The sequence below is a fragment of the Mus musculus genome, chromosome 2, assembly GCF_000001635.26.
Source record: "Mus musculus strain C57BL/6J chromosome 2, GRCm38.p6 C57BL/6J".
Lineage (NCBI taxonomy): Eukaryota > Metazoa > Chordata > Mammalia > Rodentia > Muridae > Mus > Mus musculus.
Window position 1 is genome coordinate 120514836 of NC_000068.7, and position 17422 is coordinate 120532257.

Here is a 17422-nt window from a genome sequence, read left to right on the forward strand (position 1 = left end):
GTATCAGAAATGCTCCAGAATCTACAACTTCAGAGCAGAGGCATCAATCGCAGGTGAAAGCATACCATGTGCCAGGTCACAGTCAAAACTTAGACACATTAAAAACAGAATTATCTTCAGGCTATGTATATATCAAATAACTTTTATATTTATACCCAACATATTTATTTTATATATGCAAATGCAATATACAAACAAACAATCTGAAATAAGAAATAATAGCCAAGCTGCACTCTATTACCATTTCACTGGTCCCAAGTAACATGTCAGGATGGCCCAAAGCCATCTACAGACCAGCTGCTTGCCTCTGAGACCTGAGGGTCGGCTCGCAATAGTTTGAATCTGTTCTAATTTAAATACTCGCTAAGAGCCCCAAGTTCAAAACAGGCATTCAAATGAAACCTTCCATACAATCTGAGTCTTTCTCTGATTAGTTCTTTTCGATGAGGATAGGATTTCCAGGTTTGAAATCACCCAAGAGCACACACATGCACACGGGGCTTTACTAGCTAATGAGCGGGTCAGATGTAAGAACCAAGGGTCTGAGGAAGCCTCCAAGCTTTAGACTCCCATGTAAAACCCTTCCACTGCAGCCGCACAGCTTACATGGATGTTGTGAGCATGCACCGACTGGTCGCTGGAGCCACTGAACACAAGGTCATTCACTACCTGAAAGAGAAATGGCGCAGTCACTTCTGCGGAAGTTCTGTCTCCTCTGTAACTTGAAAAGCACACTGGTAAATGTGAATTTCCTTCCTATTTTGAGATGAATGCAAACTGCATGAGATAATGTTTCCCAGACAATTTTCTAACTGAAAATACATGCCTTACCACTCACCAGACACTGATGAACTTGCCAGGGCATTGCTGAGTTCATGGCCTATGCAGGACAACTATGAACTATCCTAGAAGGGCACAGAGTGCGGCCACAATAAAATACATTTGCTTCTTGCTAGCTTTGTGCTTTAACCCAGGCACAAAGGACTATGATCTCCCTGACTGTGCTCTTTACAGGATGCCTGTTCTAAGCCTCACCGCACAGCAGCAGAAACGCCATCAATCCCATCCGTTCCCTCACCTTCATGCACAGAACAGTCTTGCTGTGGCCCTCCAGGGTTCGGAGCAGCAGTCCGTTCCGTGCATCACGAACACTAATGGTGCAGTCGTAAGATCCTACAACCAGCAGTTTTCGGGCACCTTCCTGAGCTGTTGCGAGGCAGCTGACTGCCCGAGGGCCATGGCATTCAAAGATCTCCTGTCGCTTGTTGTTCTGAAAAAACAACCCATCATTCCATAAAAGCAATTTAAAAAAAAAAATTCAAAAACAGCTAACTAAAGTGGCTATAAACCCTCCCATCTACTGCCCATCCTAAATCCCAAAGGTATGTCAGCTCCAACCTTCTTTGCTGTTCATGACTTCCCTACCCTGACCTAGTTGGGCAAACTACACGGAAAATTATTTTCTACCTTTGACCTGAACTGTATTGACCCTAACAACCACCTGACTCCAGCACAGTCTCTGCCAGACTTAGGACTCTTCCACTGTTATTTTTCTTTTCTGAAAAGGGTCTTGCTATGCAACCCAGCTGAGTCTTGAACCATATAGCCAGTCCAGACTACTCTCAAACACAGGAATTCTCCTGCCTCAGTCTTCATACTGCTGGAAGCACCATGCCTATGTTCTCATTGTGTTTTATCCCCCTAAAAGATATGCTATATATCTCATGACATTTCAAAATTTCTCTGCTGAGAGGTACCTGTTTTCTTAAACACATTTAGATTTATTTTTATTTATTGTATGTGTGTACATGTGGGGTACACCATTTATGTATTCAGGTTCCAATGGAGGCTATGTGAGGGTACTGGCTCCCCTGGCTCTGGAGTTACTAGTATTGTGAGCAGCAAGATGAGGGAAATCTGATCCTCCCTCTCTCTCTCTTTAATATTTATTTATTTATTATATATAAGTACACTGTAGCTGTCTTCAGACACTCCAGAAGACGGCATCAGATTTTGTTACGGGTGGTTGTGAGCCACCACGTGGTTGCTGGGATTTGAACTCAGGACCCTTGGAAGAGCAGTCGGCACTCTTAACTGCTGAGCCATCTCACCAGCCCAAATCTGAGCCTCTTAATCACCTAGTCCTCTTTCCAATGTAAAGAAGATTCCAAACTCTCGGGCAAAGATCTGACCAACCTCTGTGGGCATGTGGTGCACAGGCAAAACACTCTTACACATAAAACAAGAGAAATTAATCTAAAACAAATAAGTAAATTTAAATTTTCCACATTTGTGTTACTTTGATCTTCTGCTATACCCTCGCCACCAGATGTGTCTTAGAAGGTGTTTTAACAGAAGATAGCAGTCTTCCTATCAGAATGGAATGTTTATACCATAAATTCTAAAACACATGCTCTACCTCACACTTTATGCACGTCTCCCCTATCTCTTCTCCCCTGCTTTCAATCTTGCTCACAAAGCTTCACATTTCTTCAAACATTTTTTAAAAAGATATTCTGGGTACATACATGAAGTAAAACTCCCAGAAACTCAGCAGAAAGTAGCAGTTGGCAGCTGAGCAATGACTTCAAGCCATCTTGACATGCTAAGAACTGTCTGGAGTTCAGTGTCTAGTGATGGACAGAGCTTGCAAGGTAAACAGTCTATCTTGAGTACTATATTCTGCATTCTAGAACATCGGCCAAAAAGAGCCAGCCCTGATTTGCAAAATTCATGCATGCAAAAGTTTTCAAATCTGTCCTCTACTTCTTGACTTTCAGCCATCTAAACCTTTCTGCCTGACATCAAAGTCTCTTTGTGATGTCAATCTCTGACAACAATACCTGCACAAGAGAAAAATATAACTATTAAGCTTTCGTCCTTATAAATAGAATTGTAATTTGCCCTTTTGTTTTTATTCATATTGCCTAATTCAATCTAATCAGGAGACTGGCACTTCAATTAAAAATCTGCACTTATCACAAGTATCAATGGATCAAATCACTTGATTATACTAGATATACTAGAGTCTTCAATTTTTATTTGAAAAGTTTCCAAAAGGCCAAAACTACCTTGCATGCTTTTCCTTACACAGTCCCAGTCAGTGCTGTTGCAGAGGAGCCCTGGCACTGATGGGGTGTGGAGCTACAGCAGCCACACTTCCGACCCCTGCCTCCATGGATAGTGCTCCTATTCCCTTCTCTCATCTTCAGCCTGTCCTTTCATGTTAGCTGCCACAAAGCCTGCGACAAGGTGTCCCTGATTCTACTAGTAAGTCTTCTCCAAGCTTGTCAATGTACCTTCTAAAGTAGAAATGACAAGTCTCTTGAGGCATAAGCTTGCTACCTATCCTATCAGGCACCAACAACTTAACCTTACTCTGTATAGTGGTAGTTTTATTTATCAACTAGACACAACCTAGGATCATATGGGAAAAAAAGTCTTAATGAGATTTGTCAATTTGGTTTGTGGATAATATGAGAGACTGTCCTGAATGCACTAAGTGGGGCAGAAAGGAGGATGGGGGAAGGACATGGACCGCCCAATGTGGGTACACCATTCCCTGGGTTTAGATCCTGACTGTAAGTGTGGTAAGGGAGCCAAATACAGAAAAGCTTGCATATACGTATTCACTTCTTTCTGTTCGTTGCTGTGGATATGACTGGCTGCTTCAAGTTCTTTCTTTCCTTGACTTCTACTTAATGGTGTAACCCTGAATTGTCAGCCAAATCAAACAAACTCTTTTTGAGTTGCTTTTGGCTGGGTATTTTATCACAGCAACATAAGCTAAGAAACTCTGGGATCCAGGATAGGAAGATGGTGAAATCTGCTCTCCAAATAAGGTGGAAAAGAATGAGGCTGCATGGCTGTTAAGGGAAACCTCAAAATGACTTCACCTTACAGAACAGTCCCCAACTACAGCAGTGTAGTCAGGGAAGTCACATTCATTCTCCATGGTGTCACTCATAAATCAGATGGACTGGTTTAACATATGACTCATTATTTGGCCCAAATATCAAGGCTTGGTTTAATTTAGTAAGGCTGCACTTTGGTCCTAGCATATGTGAGTCTGAGCAGACAGAATAAAGGACTGATCTCACTTGCACAAGAGAGTGGGTTTTGAATAAAGGCTAGTTCTGTCCTTCCTCACAGACAGGAGAATTACTACACACTGTTTCCTACCGGAGACAGAGGGCAGGGGAATCCAGCCTGCTTCCCCAACCACTGACCTTTATGTCGAATGTGACCACAGTGCCATTTGCTAGTCCAGCATAGAGGGTTCGCCATCTATTATGAAGGCAGAGGACACGGTCTTCCAGCTGTAACTGTTCCATACACTCTCGGGTCTGAAAAGCCAAAACCAAAAAATAATCCCTTACTAACAAAGGAGAGTGGCAATGAGTTGTGTGAACAACTGTTATTCTAAACTCTTAAAATGATGCTGAAAAGCACACAGTAGACTATCTTAGGTATGTTTCCTCTTTAAAGTGTGAGGCCAAGATCACAGGGTGGGTACTATCAAAAAGGTAAACAAAAACAAAAAACAAAACAAACAAACACCCCCCCCAAAACAAACCTCTAATGATACTGGTATTTCTAATTAAAAACATGAATTCTTTTTTATTTATTTATTTTTATTTCTTATGGTTTTTTCTGAGACAGGGTTTCTCTGAGTAGCCCTGGCTGTCCTGGAACTCACTTTGTAGACCAGGCTGGCCTCGAACTCAGAAATCCACCTGCCTCTGCCTCCCGAGTGCTGGGATTAAAGGCGTGTGCTACCATGCCCGGCTTACATGAATTCTTTAAAGGGCTTTTTAAATGAAGACAGATAAGCTTTAGATAGAGCTGTACCTGGCAGGCTGAGTACTGGCCTAGTAGGCATGGACCCCTGGGTCCAGTCCCCAGCACATCACAAACAGGGTGTGATGACATAGGCCTGTTTCTTAGTACTTGGACAGAGGTGGTTTCCTCCTCCCACCACGTGGATCACATGGATCTAAACTTTGGCTATCAAGCCTGACAGCAAGAGTCTCTCTGCTGAGCCACCTTGTGGGCCCCGTGTTCAGCTTTTAAAAAGTGAGTTCTGGGAATAAAAGGTATTCAAGGCAAGAACTTTACCAACTGACTTATTTCCCTATGTCCCATAAAATTTAACTTTAAAGAAATTAACAGGGGCCAGTGAGATAGCTCAGCTGATAAAGGCCTGTAGTCCAAGTTCGATTCTTTGGACCATAAGGCAGAAAGAGAAAAAAAACTCCTCTGACCTCTACACACATGTATATAGATATACACACATACATACACAATGTAAATAGATAAATGTAATTAAAAACATTGTCAGGAGGATTAATTCTGGCATATGACATGAAAGTAAGACCAATAGGGTATGCTGTTACAGCACAAAATCAGCAGATAATAATGAAGAAACAGAAAATATGATTTATACTAAATCTCCCATCTACCCACGATTGTATCAGCATGCTAAACTATGGCAAAAATGAGGAAGTCAAACAAGTAGGATGATGATAAATATACATGAAAGGTTAATACACTTGATTTCTCTGCAGCCACTCACCTTAATATTGTAGCAGCGGATGGTGTGGTCACTGGAACCCGTGTAGAGGACAGAACTCTTCCCAGAGGTGTGAGTGACAAGAAGGCAGTTCACTTTGGAAGTGTGTCCCTCAAAGACACCAACACACTTTCGACTCTAAGGTCAAGCACAGGTCAGATTAGTACTCCCAAAATTGGGAAAATATGGTGGTTTGCATTAGAAATGTCAACAGCTTCTAAAATGTCATGGGTATTTGCATACTCTCACCAGTTGGTGGTACTGTCTGGGGGAGGGTAGGTGGTATAGCCTTGTGGACAAAGTATGTCAGCAGGGGCAGGCTTTGATGTTTAGGATTCACAGTATTTCTAGTTTACTCTCTGCCCCATTCCTGAGGTTCAAGATGGGAGGAGCTTCTTAATGCTGCCACCATGCCCATTGCCAGCCACACAGTTCCCACCATTATGGACTACAACCCTCAGGAACTCTAAGCCCAAATAAACATTTCTTTCTAGAAGATGCCCTGGTCATGGCATTTCATCATAGCAATAGAAATTAGATAATACCTTTTATTATAATTATTAATAAAAAAAATGTTATAACTTCCAGTCTACTGCTGTATTCACCCAAATATGTTACCCAGCACACAATGTGTGCTTAGTAAATATTTGTTGTGCACTAACTGCCAAGCAAAGTCACATACAGTGAGATACCTACAACTATATATTTACTAAGCTACGTCCAAAAATACTATTAGGTCAAGTTTTTCTAAGACATGGGCCAAGAGACTTAGAAAATCTAGGCTGCTGCTGATTGCCCATAGTGGTTATACATTTGGTTACCAGCTTATGAGAACACTCACAACTTAAATGTCAGGTGCTATCACTGGTCCTAGTGGCTTAGGAATGGTTTCCTAAAAACTGTCTTAAATGCTATATCTGTGTACATACAAAATCTATTTACAATGTACATATATACATTCATACATAGGTCTCACAACCTGGAAGTTAAGACCTCATTTCCTAGATTTTTTTTTTTTTTTTGAGACATAGTCTCATGTAGCTTAAGCTGTTTTTAAGCCTTTGTACCAGAGGCTGGCTTTGAACTCCTGATCCTCCTGCCTCTACCGCCACCTCCCAAGTGATAGGATTAAAGGCATATGCCACCACACCTAGCTCTGCTCTTGTAGAACATTCGCTCATACTTCCATATATCACTGCTTTCTTCTGAGGTCATTTCCAATACTTCTCATAGCCCTAGATCACAAACCTGTTATCAACCCCTTAGTTCCTCTTTTAACTTTCTGTATAGACCTGGCTGTCCTGGAACTCACTTTGCAGACCAGGCTGGCCTCGAACTCAGAAATTCGCCTGCCTCTGCCTTCTGAGTGCTGGGATTAAAGGCGTGCGCCACCATGCCCAGCTCTCATTTAACTTTCAAGTTTTCATACCTTTATGGTGTTGGTTCAGTCTTGATTATAATTGTGGAAGACAAAGTTAGTTTTCACATCAATTCTAATCTTGAAAGTGTTTCTTGAAGCATGATGAGCATCACTTACATTGAGGGGAGACGTGGGAAGGGCTACTTTCTCTAAGAACCTAGATTCTATAATCACCAGCGGAAAATTTCTTTCTCTGGCTGGCGAGATGGCTCAGCGGGCAAGAGCACTGACTGCTCTCCCAAAGGTCCTAAATTCAAATCCCAGCAACCACATGATGGCTCACAACCACTCGTAATTCTGGTGCAACTGAAGTCAGTTACAATGTATTTATATGTAATAATAAATAAATCTTTGGGCCTGAGCAAGCAGGGTTGACCAGAGCGAGCAGAGGTCCTAAAAATTCAATTTCCAACAACCATTTGGTACAGCTACAGTGTACTCACATACATAAAAATAAATAAATATTTAAAAATAAAAAATAAAAATTCTTTCTCAAACACGTTGCAATAGTCACATCCTGCTTCCTCTATTATGTAGCAGCTGTATGACTGACCCCATCACTAACTTCAAGGCTGGGGCCTGACTGTTCCTCACCTACTGGATGTTGGTTCAGAGAATAAACTGAAGGACTTTTTCTCTGGAGAGAGGAAGAGACACTACAGGTTCCTCTCAGAACCACATTTAAGGAAAATGTGATGTAGAAGGCAGAGCTGAGGAAAAGAAGCCTACTGCCCATGCTGACTGGAGGGTCCACCACATCCAGATCAGCCTGAACCTCTAGGGAAGCCAGGACGTTCCCTTTCTGTGTGTTAAAGACAACATTAGACCTGCCACCAAAGGTAAAATGTTATACTTACCACCAGATTATAAACCCGGACAGTTGTGTCTGCTGAACAAGTATACAGGAAGTTTCCAAATATCTGAATTGCATTCACTGCAGCCTGGTGTCCTTCGAAGCTTCCTTCTGTAGGCTCCTCATCATCTCCCGGCTCTGAAGATATTTCTGGAAAACACAAACAGGTTTCAGAGACATGTCTGCTGAGGCACTCAAAACCGTCACAACCTTATAGAGGACCTGAAGTAAATCACTCAACGGTCCTCTTAAATTCTAATTTCCAAGCAGAAAGTAAGTCACACTTTTTTAAAAAACTTTTTTATTAGATATTTTCCTCATTTACATTTCAAATGCTAACCCAAAAGTCCCCTATACCCTCCCCCCCCCTGCTCCCCTACCCACTCACTCCCACTTCTTGGCCCTGGCGTTCCCCTATATTGGAATATAAAGTTTGCAAGACCAAGGGGGCCTCTCTTCCCAGTGATGGCCGACTAGGCCATCATCTGCTACATATGCAGCTAGAGTCAAGAGCTCCGGGGGTACTGGTTAGTTCATATTGTTGCTCCTTGGGTATTTTCTCTAGCTCACACTTTTCAAAGTTCTCCATTGGGAAGATTCCACCAAAACAAAACAAAACAAAAACTTTAGAACTAATGAAGTCAGAAAAGGGAGCCACCAGAGCCTGACAGGAGTGTGCAACGTGCAAAGCCCAGGGCCCACAGATGTGGTGCTGACCCAGGCAGCGCTCTTGGCGCAACTTCTGACTTTATCTCCTGGTCCATAAATATATTTAAGCTAATTTGACTTCTATATTCTAAAACCCCCTTTCCCTGTGGCTGCTTTGAACACAACAATTACCTGAAGAGTGCTTAGATGCTTTGATGGAGATCACCGTCTGGGTTTCCGCCACACTGAAAAACAACACCAAAATTTTCTTGGCATCTGGGAAGACTAGGACAGATGGCAAAACTAAAAAATTTCTAACTCAAAAAATCAATTTTTCTATCTGAAATGTGCTTGAAATTTACAACATGATAAAAAGAAAAAGCAAAGCAAACAAGCAAGCAAACCAACCAAAACAATACCAAAAGAAGAAAACCAAGCCGACTCCAAGAGCCAAGATTTATAAAGAAATTCTAAAATTCTACTTAAAAGAGTAAATGAAAGAAGAGTCGTGAAGCCGCTGCCCAGCACACACTCACCTCACAGGAACACCATCCTTGTAGCGGGTGCCAAGCTCACTGGTAGAGCTAACCTCATCACAACCAGAACGAGAAGTTTCTATGGGGTTCTGTTCTGCAGCGATCCAGGCATCTTTTTTCGATGGACTGTCAGGTTTCTCGTCTCCCGATTCAGAAGTATCAATGGCAACTACTTCTAACTGAGGATTTGTGACTTCCAGGACTTCCAGAGAAGAATCGCTGTCTGGCTCATCTCTGGCAGTTCCTTGCTCCTGACCAGTCTGGCTGGTTGTCACTTTCGCCCCTTTAGCTGCCTTTGCAGTTTTGACCTTCCTTGCAGGCTTAGCCGTGAACACATCCTGCTCTGTGTCACTGTTCTCAGGAACATGAGTGGCCCGAAGCGTCTTCTTCTTCCGAAGTTTCTTCTTCTTCTTGCTACCTCTAGTTTCAGCTGATGCCAGTGTGGATTCTGCCTGCTGCTCAGGCTGGTCAGCTGGAGACTGAGTTTCCTTCTCTGCAGGCGTTTCGGGAGTGAAAGACAATCTCAGAAAAGAACTGCTGCAGGCTTCAGATCCACTGCTGCCTTTGGCTGTCTCTTCACCTCTGTTTATGCCAGGAAGATCAGGAGACTGGCAAGAGGGAGAGTTTCCTTTGCTTCTGGAATTTCCTTGCTCCACAGAAAAATTCAGATCTTTGCTAACCTCCTGGCAGTTCTCTGTTGACTCTGATGCTATCACTGCAGGGATGGCTGGGTAAACTGAAGAGCCGTCATCGACCACTCCTGAATCAGGAAATCAAACAGAAAAATCAACTTCCGCAGGCAGCGACTTTTGATTTCTCTTATATTTTGAATATTCACATATTTAGTGTGTCTGTGCATACAAGGAATAAGCTTGGGTGTGTCCATGTGCCAGGGAACTTGTGTGGCGATCAGAGGACAACTTTTGAAACTCATTCTTGCTCTCTGCCTTGCACTGTGAGCTCCAAGCTAGCTGATTCGTGAACTACCTGATGACTCTACCTCAGCTTTTCATCTTACTGTAGGGACGCTGGGTCCGCACTGCTTGTGAGAGAAAGTGACCCACTGAGCCTACTCCCCAGCTCCCACAGATGGATCACTTTAGTGAGACAGGAAAATGATTTATTGAGTAGAAACTGGTCAGGTTATGGTAAACTATGTCCTTTATATAGTCTACATGTAAACGAACATATACTTATGGTTTAAGACATCGAAATACAGCTCAGGATGTTTGTAGTTCAGTGGTAATACTGGGCTTGCCTAACACACAATCTCCAGCAGCCTTCCCCCTTAAAAAAGATAGGAAATATGGAACAAAATAATATAGCTACACTTTTAAGCTCTGTTAAATAATCTCTACTAAGGCCAGTATAATCATTCCATGAATTTCTAATGTTTTAAACTATGTTTTATTTATTTTGTGTACATGGTCATTTGTGAAGGTCAGGGGACAACTTGCAGAAGTCAGTTTTCTCTACAATATGGATCCTGAGGATCAAACTCAGGTTTTCAGGCTAGGTGATATATGCATCCACTCCATCTGCCATTTCCCAAAGCATTATAGTTTTCAAAACCTAAATACAGATCCCATAAAATTACTAACTTAAACTTCAGCATGACAGATCATAGACATTAGATCCAGTACCTACATAATACTGCAAAAGGGTGTGAGTAGCAAAAACTGAAGGGGATTTTAGAACTGGTTTTGCTTAAGGAATCACAATGACTTGTGTGTGTGTGTGAAGTGTGTACATGTAGGTCTACATACCATGGTGCAAGTGTGGATGTCAAAGGACAACTTTGGGGTGTCAGTTCTTGCCTTCTGCCATACTGAGAGGCAGACTCTCTCTTGTTGGCTTCTGCCGCTGTGCTTCATACTTCAGGCTAGCTGGCCTGCAAACTTGCAGGCAAATCTCCTGCCTTGGCTTCCCACCCCAAGGAATGCCGGGATTGCAGATTTGTGCCACTGCACCCAGCAACATGAGGTGCCAGGATTACTTGGCTAGCTTTTTTCTGCTGACAAATTTAATTTAGACTGTTTGCTTTTTTTACTGAATTTTTAATATGACATTATTTGTAGTTATGAGAAGTTATCCTCAACTGTTAAAACCCGATCCCTGGCTACTTCTCAACCCACATAAGTTCCCGTTAATACCAGTAAACACCAGAACCCTGTGACCAGCAATGACACTTGCTTCTCAGGGTTTTTAATCAGTCTTGGTTTACATATGAGGTAATAGATGCAGTAATGCTCAGAAATTCAGAGTGCATGCCTTCCTGAGTAAATGGGTTGACCAAGCTTAACCCACACACCACAAAGACAGAAGAAACACTTTAGAAGAGTCAAATGGATGCCAACTCATTAAGCTCCAAGAAAGTCAGGGAACAATGAAACTTAAATGAATTCTCTAAAGTACTTTATTAGTTTTTTAAGTCTTTACATTTATTTTCTCTGTATGTCTTAGCACAGGTGTGCATATGGGGGTCCAGGTTCTCTTCCTTCTTGTGGATTCTAGAGATTTAAACTCGGGTCATCAGGCTTGCTGACAAACCTTTACCTGCTGAGTCATCTCTCCAACCCCACATTCTCTGAAGTACTTGAAAACAAACCTCCTATATGAAGTATCTGTCAGTGGAAAACTAACTATAATAATTAGTTATTTTATTTTTGAGCAAGGTCTCATTATAGAGCCACAGCAGGCCTGAACTTGCTATGTAGATCAAGCTGAGATGTGATCTCTAACTCGAAGTTCCACCTGCCCCTGTCTCCCGAGTGCTGGACTAAAGGCCTGAGCTGACATGCATGGCTTTGTTTCAATAGGCTTTACACAGTGGTGGATAACTGCCCTTCAGGGATGCCCTGAACTCACATGAAAGCTTACTTACTATTAGTTTGCAGTAATTCCTTGGACACATTGGAAGCACAGCCTTGTGGCAAAGCATTCATATTCCCCTCTTGTTCAGGAGACATGGGCTCTTGTTTAATCTGAACCGATGAATCAGGGGCAGTGCCATGGGCTTGTAAAGTACACGTGGTTATTTGGAGAGGGTTTCCAGAGGATGGTAGAGATGCATGGGAAGGAGGTGGATCCAGAAACCCCGGGAAAAAGGGTGCAGGCAGCAGAGCTGTCTCAAAAGATGTCTGAGATCGGCTGTTCCTTTGTTCTCGTGATATGAGGCTACAGGGAGCCTGGTCTGGGTGCTCAGGAGGTTCATATGTTTCTAGAACAGAAAGCATAGACACAGAACAAATCCAAGAATATTACTTGTAAAGTCATTTATTTCTTAGTCAATTTCTATTTGTTTTGTTTTGTCTCACTGTTTAGACCAGGCCGGCCTTGAACTCACAGATCTCCATCTGCTTCACATCCCAGTGCTGGAATTAAAGGTATGTGTTGCCATACCTGGCTTCCAATATTTATTTTTAAAGACTAGGAAATCATTTTAAGTTGGGAATGGTGGCACACACCTTTAATCACAGCTCTCGAACAGCGGAGACTAAAGGATAAAGGTTCTGAGCAGCTACCTACTAAGCTGAGGCAACATGGGCTACACAAGGCCTTGTCTCAAAAAAAAAAAAAAGATCAGCCAGACATGGTGGCAGAGAGTCTTTGCTCCCAGCACAGAGGCAGAGATAAGCAGATCTCCATGATGACGCCGGCCTGGTATGCAGAGTGAGTTCTAGAACAGCCAGGGCTACAGGGAAAGACCCTCCCTGAAAAAACTACATCAACAAAAAATTTCAAACGTGCAAAAATTAACTTAATAATGTGTTAGCATTCTCCCTTTCAACTTGTCCAAACAAAAATGTCTAACAAGTACAAACTATCAAGGGCACAGAGGACAGACTGTAACATTTACATTTCTGAAAGTACAAAGTGGGTCACACCTGCAATCCTAACATTCAACAGTTTGAAAAAGGTAGACTGCACTGAGTTCTAGGTCATCCTAGGCCATAAGTCGTGGGACAGCCTGGGCCACTGATTAAGGCTCTGTCAAAACATAAGAATAAAAATTTTAAAAAGAAAAAAATCAAATTTTAAACGGCTTATCCTAGTCATACAGTTACCAACAGATGCCAAGATTTGAACTCAGTCCTTCTGATTCCTCACCAAAGCAATCTCTGCCACTTCCCTCTCCTTCTGTCACTGGAACCCCACTCTGTAAACCACACCTAAGGCAAGCACCCAACAACCAAGCTCCATCACCGATTCTCTGAGATGAGGTGGGCCTTGAATTCGCTCTTTGTCTCCCATCTCTCCCATGTCAGCTTCCTAAGCAGTGGAGATGACTGGCCTGGACCACTCAGCCCAGCTCTGTTACAATTTTTGAGACATCCAAGTCTCTGGGTTTTTTTACAGAATGAAACCATGGAGACCTGCAGGAAAATGTACGACATTCCTACAACTTATTTGCTTTAGCCCTGACAGATAACAAAAATTAACAGTTCATCAAACATGCTCTAAATAAATACCTTGCAATCCTTGTAGAATCTGTATTCTGTGAGTCCTCAGTGCACTCATCTCCACAGTTATCTGAAAGTAAAATACTTGGCTAAGCATTCTAAGGTCCACCCCGCAGCTCAGTGTCCCTAGGACTTCTCAGCTGTTACCTGCTGCTTAAGCACGAGTAGCCTCTGAACTTCAACGTACGCTGTCTGCAGTGCTGCCCGCGCCTGCAGGAGCTTGTTGTCCATGCACTGCAGAGACTTGCTCAGTTCTTCCTCTCTTAAGGAAATAGTTAATAGCTGGTCAACCTGAGAACGTTCTGTCAAAACAAAACAAAACAAAACAAAAGGCCAGTTTAGTAACAGTGTCTTCAAAGATACATGTGCTTAGTACAAACCTGTCTTTCTATCTCAACATGTGAAAGAGTCTCAAGGATCTTACTGACATCAAAGCTCAAAAACATTCAAAATAAGAACCAGCAGGGATCTAAAGGTCTGTGCCCTCCCCCTAGACACATATGGCTTTGGTCCTGGTCCTGTCTTCAGCTGTCTATGTGCTCCTCACATAGGGCTTTGGCTGAGACTGAGCTTCAGGCTTACAGTCCTTGCCCTCTTCCTCTTCCTTTTCGGCCATGGTTTTCTAGTCGGTTACTTAAGTTTTAGATAGTTCTCAATAGTCAGACTCTTGCTTGTTTATTCATTTATCTGTATCTCTTGCTTGGGAGACAGGGACTATGCGTTTGACTTGGAACTTTCAGAGATCAGCTTGCCTCTGTCGTGAGTGCTGGGAGTAAGTGCATGTGTCAGCATGACTGGCCTGTTTGTTTTGTTGCTTTAACTGAATAATAGCCCGGTTTTACCTTGAACGTTTGAGGTATCTGATAGTCTTGAACTATTTACTGATCCCTCTGCCTCCACCTCCCCAGTGTGCCACCACACTCTCCCTGACGCTTCTCTTGGCGTGTGATGTAATCCCAATGCTAAGGCACCGCTCTGCTCTGCCACTGGTGTCACAGCTCTTTACTAAAGCTTCCCTGAGCAAAGTCTGGTTTTGATACTGAACAGAAATCTAATCAGATTCAAATCAGATCCCGTTCCTTCTACTACACACTCCTCAATTCACATTAGAAAAGCAAACAAGGTGCCTCAAAAATAAAAAGCGAAGCTAGATGTAGTGTCTCACAAGCCTAATTCCATATTTCTAGTACTTGGGATGCAGAGGCACAACTATCTAGAGTTCAAGGCTAGCATGGGTCACAAGTTAAAAAAGTGAGAGGGACAATATTTAATTAAATGACTTGTTCCTTCTCATTTCAAATGGAAAATTCTAGTAAGATTCCCTGCCTATACTGTCTACAGCATAACTTAGCCTTCAGTTCTATGTGGTGGCATGTATTTATCTTAGCTGCAACTAGATGGAGCAAGCAGTCAATTTTTTTTTTTCTGCTTTTAAACAAGACAACAGGGGCCAGGGAGATGGCTCAGTGGTTAAGAGTGCTGACTACTGTTCCAGAGATCTTGAGTTAAATTCCCAGCAAGCATGGGATCTGATGCCCTCCTCTGTCATGCAGGCATACAAGCAAATAAAGCATTCATATACATAAAATACATAAATATATAAATATTAAAACAAGACAACAATGTGAGAAAGGCTATGTTTTAACCAGATATGGTGTCATAAGTTTGCAATCTTGCTTTGCAGAGGCCAACCTGGCTTTACAGACAGAGCCTGCCTCAGCAGTGAGGACTGAACTAGGGGCCTCATGCCTTCTGGCAAGTTTTTTTCCATTTAGCCACCACTCAGCTCCTTTTTCAATTAAAACAAAACAACATTTGCAAGTCTTGCAGTATGAAGCTTGTAAGCCCGGCACCAGAAGGCTGAGATGAGAGTTGAGGACAGTCTATATAGAAATACCCTGTCTCAAAACAAACAGTAAGTGCTGGGAAGCAGATGACCAGTGTTTGATGATTAGAAACCACAACAGATTATCAAAAGGCTGAAGTGCTATCATGGCAACTTCTTGTGATCAGAGACATAGGTAGAGTACCTGCCTAGCATGTATGAAGCCCTGGGTTCAACACTCAGCATTGTAAAAACGAAAACAATAATGTTCTTCTGTAACATTATATAGCCATACCTTTCTTCCCTTTAATTTTCCTTCGTTTATTTTTTCTCTCAAGACTTGGTAGTTCAGGGGAAGATCCATCCTAAGAAGAATATTGCATACTGAGTATGATGTCATTTTCCAAGAGAGGGACAAAATGGTTGCCCTATATGACCTTCTGCTATTGCAACTATCTCTACAAGGACAACAGAGGCCTTGTGCACAACGTAACCATTAGTTGACTTATTGTTTCTAATAAAGAAAGCCCAAGGCTTTCTGGTCCCTTAGATGTACTAAAGCCCGCTGTGCCAAGCAATCAGTCCATCGGGTGAAGTGACACGGGGACGGAAGAGCCAGGAACACTCTACTGAGTTCATCTTGGCATAGGCTGCGCTCTAACTTCCTGGAGAAAACCTTTCCAACAAGACAGTAAAGCATCTACATGACAAATCTCAAGGTAACAGCTTCTCCAATTAAATTCCAAGCTTCAAGTATATTTAAAATCACCTAACAGTACCTCCTCTGTCTGAAGGAGAACAGAATTGGCCTTTAGGGAGAGGGGGTGCCAAATCACAGGTTTGACCACCGGAAAGAGAGTTTCTGAACTTTCTTTTCAGAAAGGGACCTAGGGACAGGGCTATCATCATCATCACCGTTATTACCAGGGAGCCAGGGGAGCATAAGTGTTAAATGAGGGGTCAGGAGGGCTTAACTAGGGCAATTACAGGGACTGGGGAAGTGTTGCAGTGTTCATGTATACATTCTAACGCTATTAAGTCTCTCTCTGGTGGTAAACTTTCCAGCTTAACCAAGAAGCCAACATTTGCACACGTCCTACAAACTCAGCAGTACCAAGTGACTCTATGAAAGCAGATTAAGTTACATCTGAAGATGTGGCCTATCCTTAGTCAGGTGAATTACTGCTGGGAGACCACTTTTAGAGATGACTTCACACTTTCCTGGTACTGTACATTCGTCTCACATTACATCTGGTTTAGTAGAGTCACTCAGAGAAAAACCAGAGAGAAACCAGAAGAAGGGAAGTAAAGAGCATTAAGTTCTGCTCTGGAGCAAAGGAAACCACACCCCAGATACTCAGTCAAAATGAGTTAAGCCTTTCTTATCAATATTCAAGTCCTCACAAGAGATACTTTGCAAAGACATGGAGAGTCATACTCACCCCGGTGGCTCTTCGCTTCTTTCTAATACTGTGACCATCGGTTTGCTCAGCACCAGAGGTACAGCTGCTGTCAGTGGCTGCATCTGCTAAGCTGGAGACTGCATGACCTGAAGATGCATTTGATGTGAGTGAGTTTCCTTCTCCAGTGCTCTCCTGGGCATGGCGCTCTGACAGTGGGGTAGACCTCTCCTGGCTGTGCAGGTCTCGGGCTGAATGCATGACAGGCATTATGTGACCAGACGGTAACTGTGCACTATGTCGCCGCTGGGTAGGAATGTTTCCAACCCTTTCACCTGTTCCGACAGAGGGAGTCAGAGGGGCCACTTCCTGTTCAAGATACATGGCTGTCTTCTGACTCTGGGCAGCACTCAGGGCAGTATTAGGTGAAGGACTCTGCTGGGCTTCATTTTCTTTACCAGTACCCTCCCCAGTAAAGAAGCTATACACAGGAGCCCTGTCCATGACCACGCTGCTTTCAGAAAGACTTCGCTTTCTTGCCAAGCCAGAGGATGAGGGAATGGAAACTCCTTCCCACTGGAATCCTTCCAGACTGGACAGATCAGGCTCTTCATCTAAATCCAAGACTTCCTGTTCATTTTGAACCAAAGGTACCATTTCTATGCCAAACCTTAAAAAAAAAAAAAAAAAAGGAAAAAAAGAGAA

At 42.7% G+C, this 17422-nt stretch overlaps 1 protein-coding gene across 5 annotated transcripts in view; it reads right to left on the reverse strand.

The window, feature by feature from the left end:
• Zfp106 (zinc finger protein 106) overlaps nucleotides 1-17422 on the reverse strand; it is a 57045-nt gene that overhangs the window by 8016 nt on the left and 31607 nt on the right. For all 5 annotated transcript variants that reach the window (NM_011743.3, XM_006499044.4, XM_006499042.4 and 2 more), the window contains 12 exons: nucleotides 16760-17387; nucleotides 15613-15682; nucleotides 13640-13794; nucleotides 13502-13562; nucleotides 11914-12249; nucleotides 9030-9789; nucleotides 8686-8738; nucleotides 7850-7995; nucleotides 5576-5710; nucleotides 4230-4346; nucleotides 1079-1270; nucleotides 607-669 (listed from right to left, as the gene is read on the reverse strand). In NM_011743.3, the coding sequence (NP_035873.2) occupies nucleotides 607-669; nucleotides 1079-1270; nucleotides 4230-4346; nucleotides 5576-5710; nucleotides 7850-7995; nucleotides 8686-8738; nucleotides 9030-9789; nucleotides 11914-12249; nucleotides 13502-13562; nucleotides 13640-13794; nucleotides 15613-15682; nucleotides 16760-17387 (2716 nt within the window). The remainder of the gene's footprint in view (nucleotides 1-606; nucleotides 670-1078; nucleotides 1271-4229; nucleotides 4347-5575; nucleotides 5711-7849; nucleotides 7996-8685; nucleotides 8739-9029; nucleotides 9790-11913; nucleotides 12250-13501; nucleotides 13563-13639; nucleotides 13795-15612; nucleotides 15683-16759; nucleotides 17388-17422) is intronic.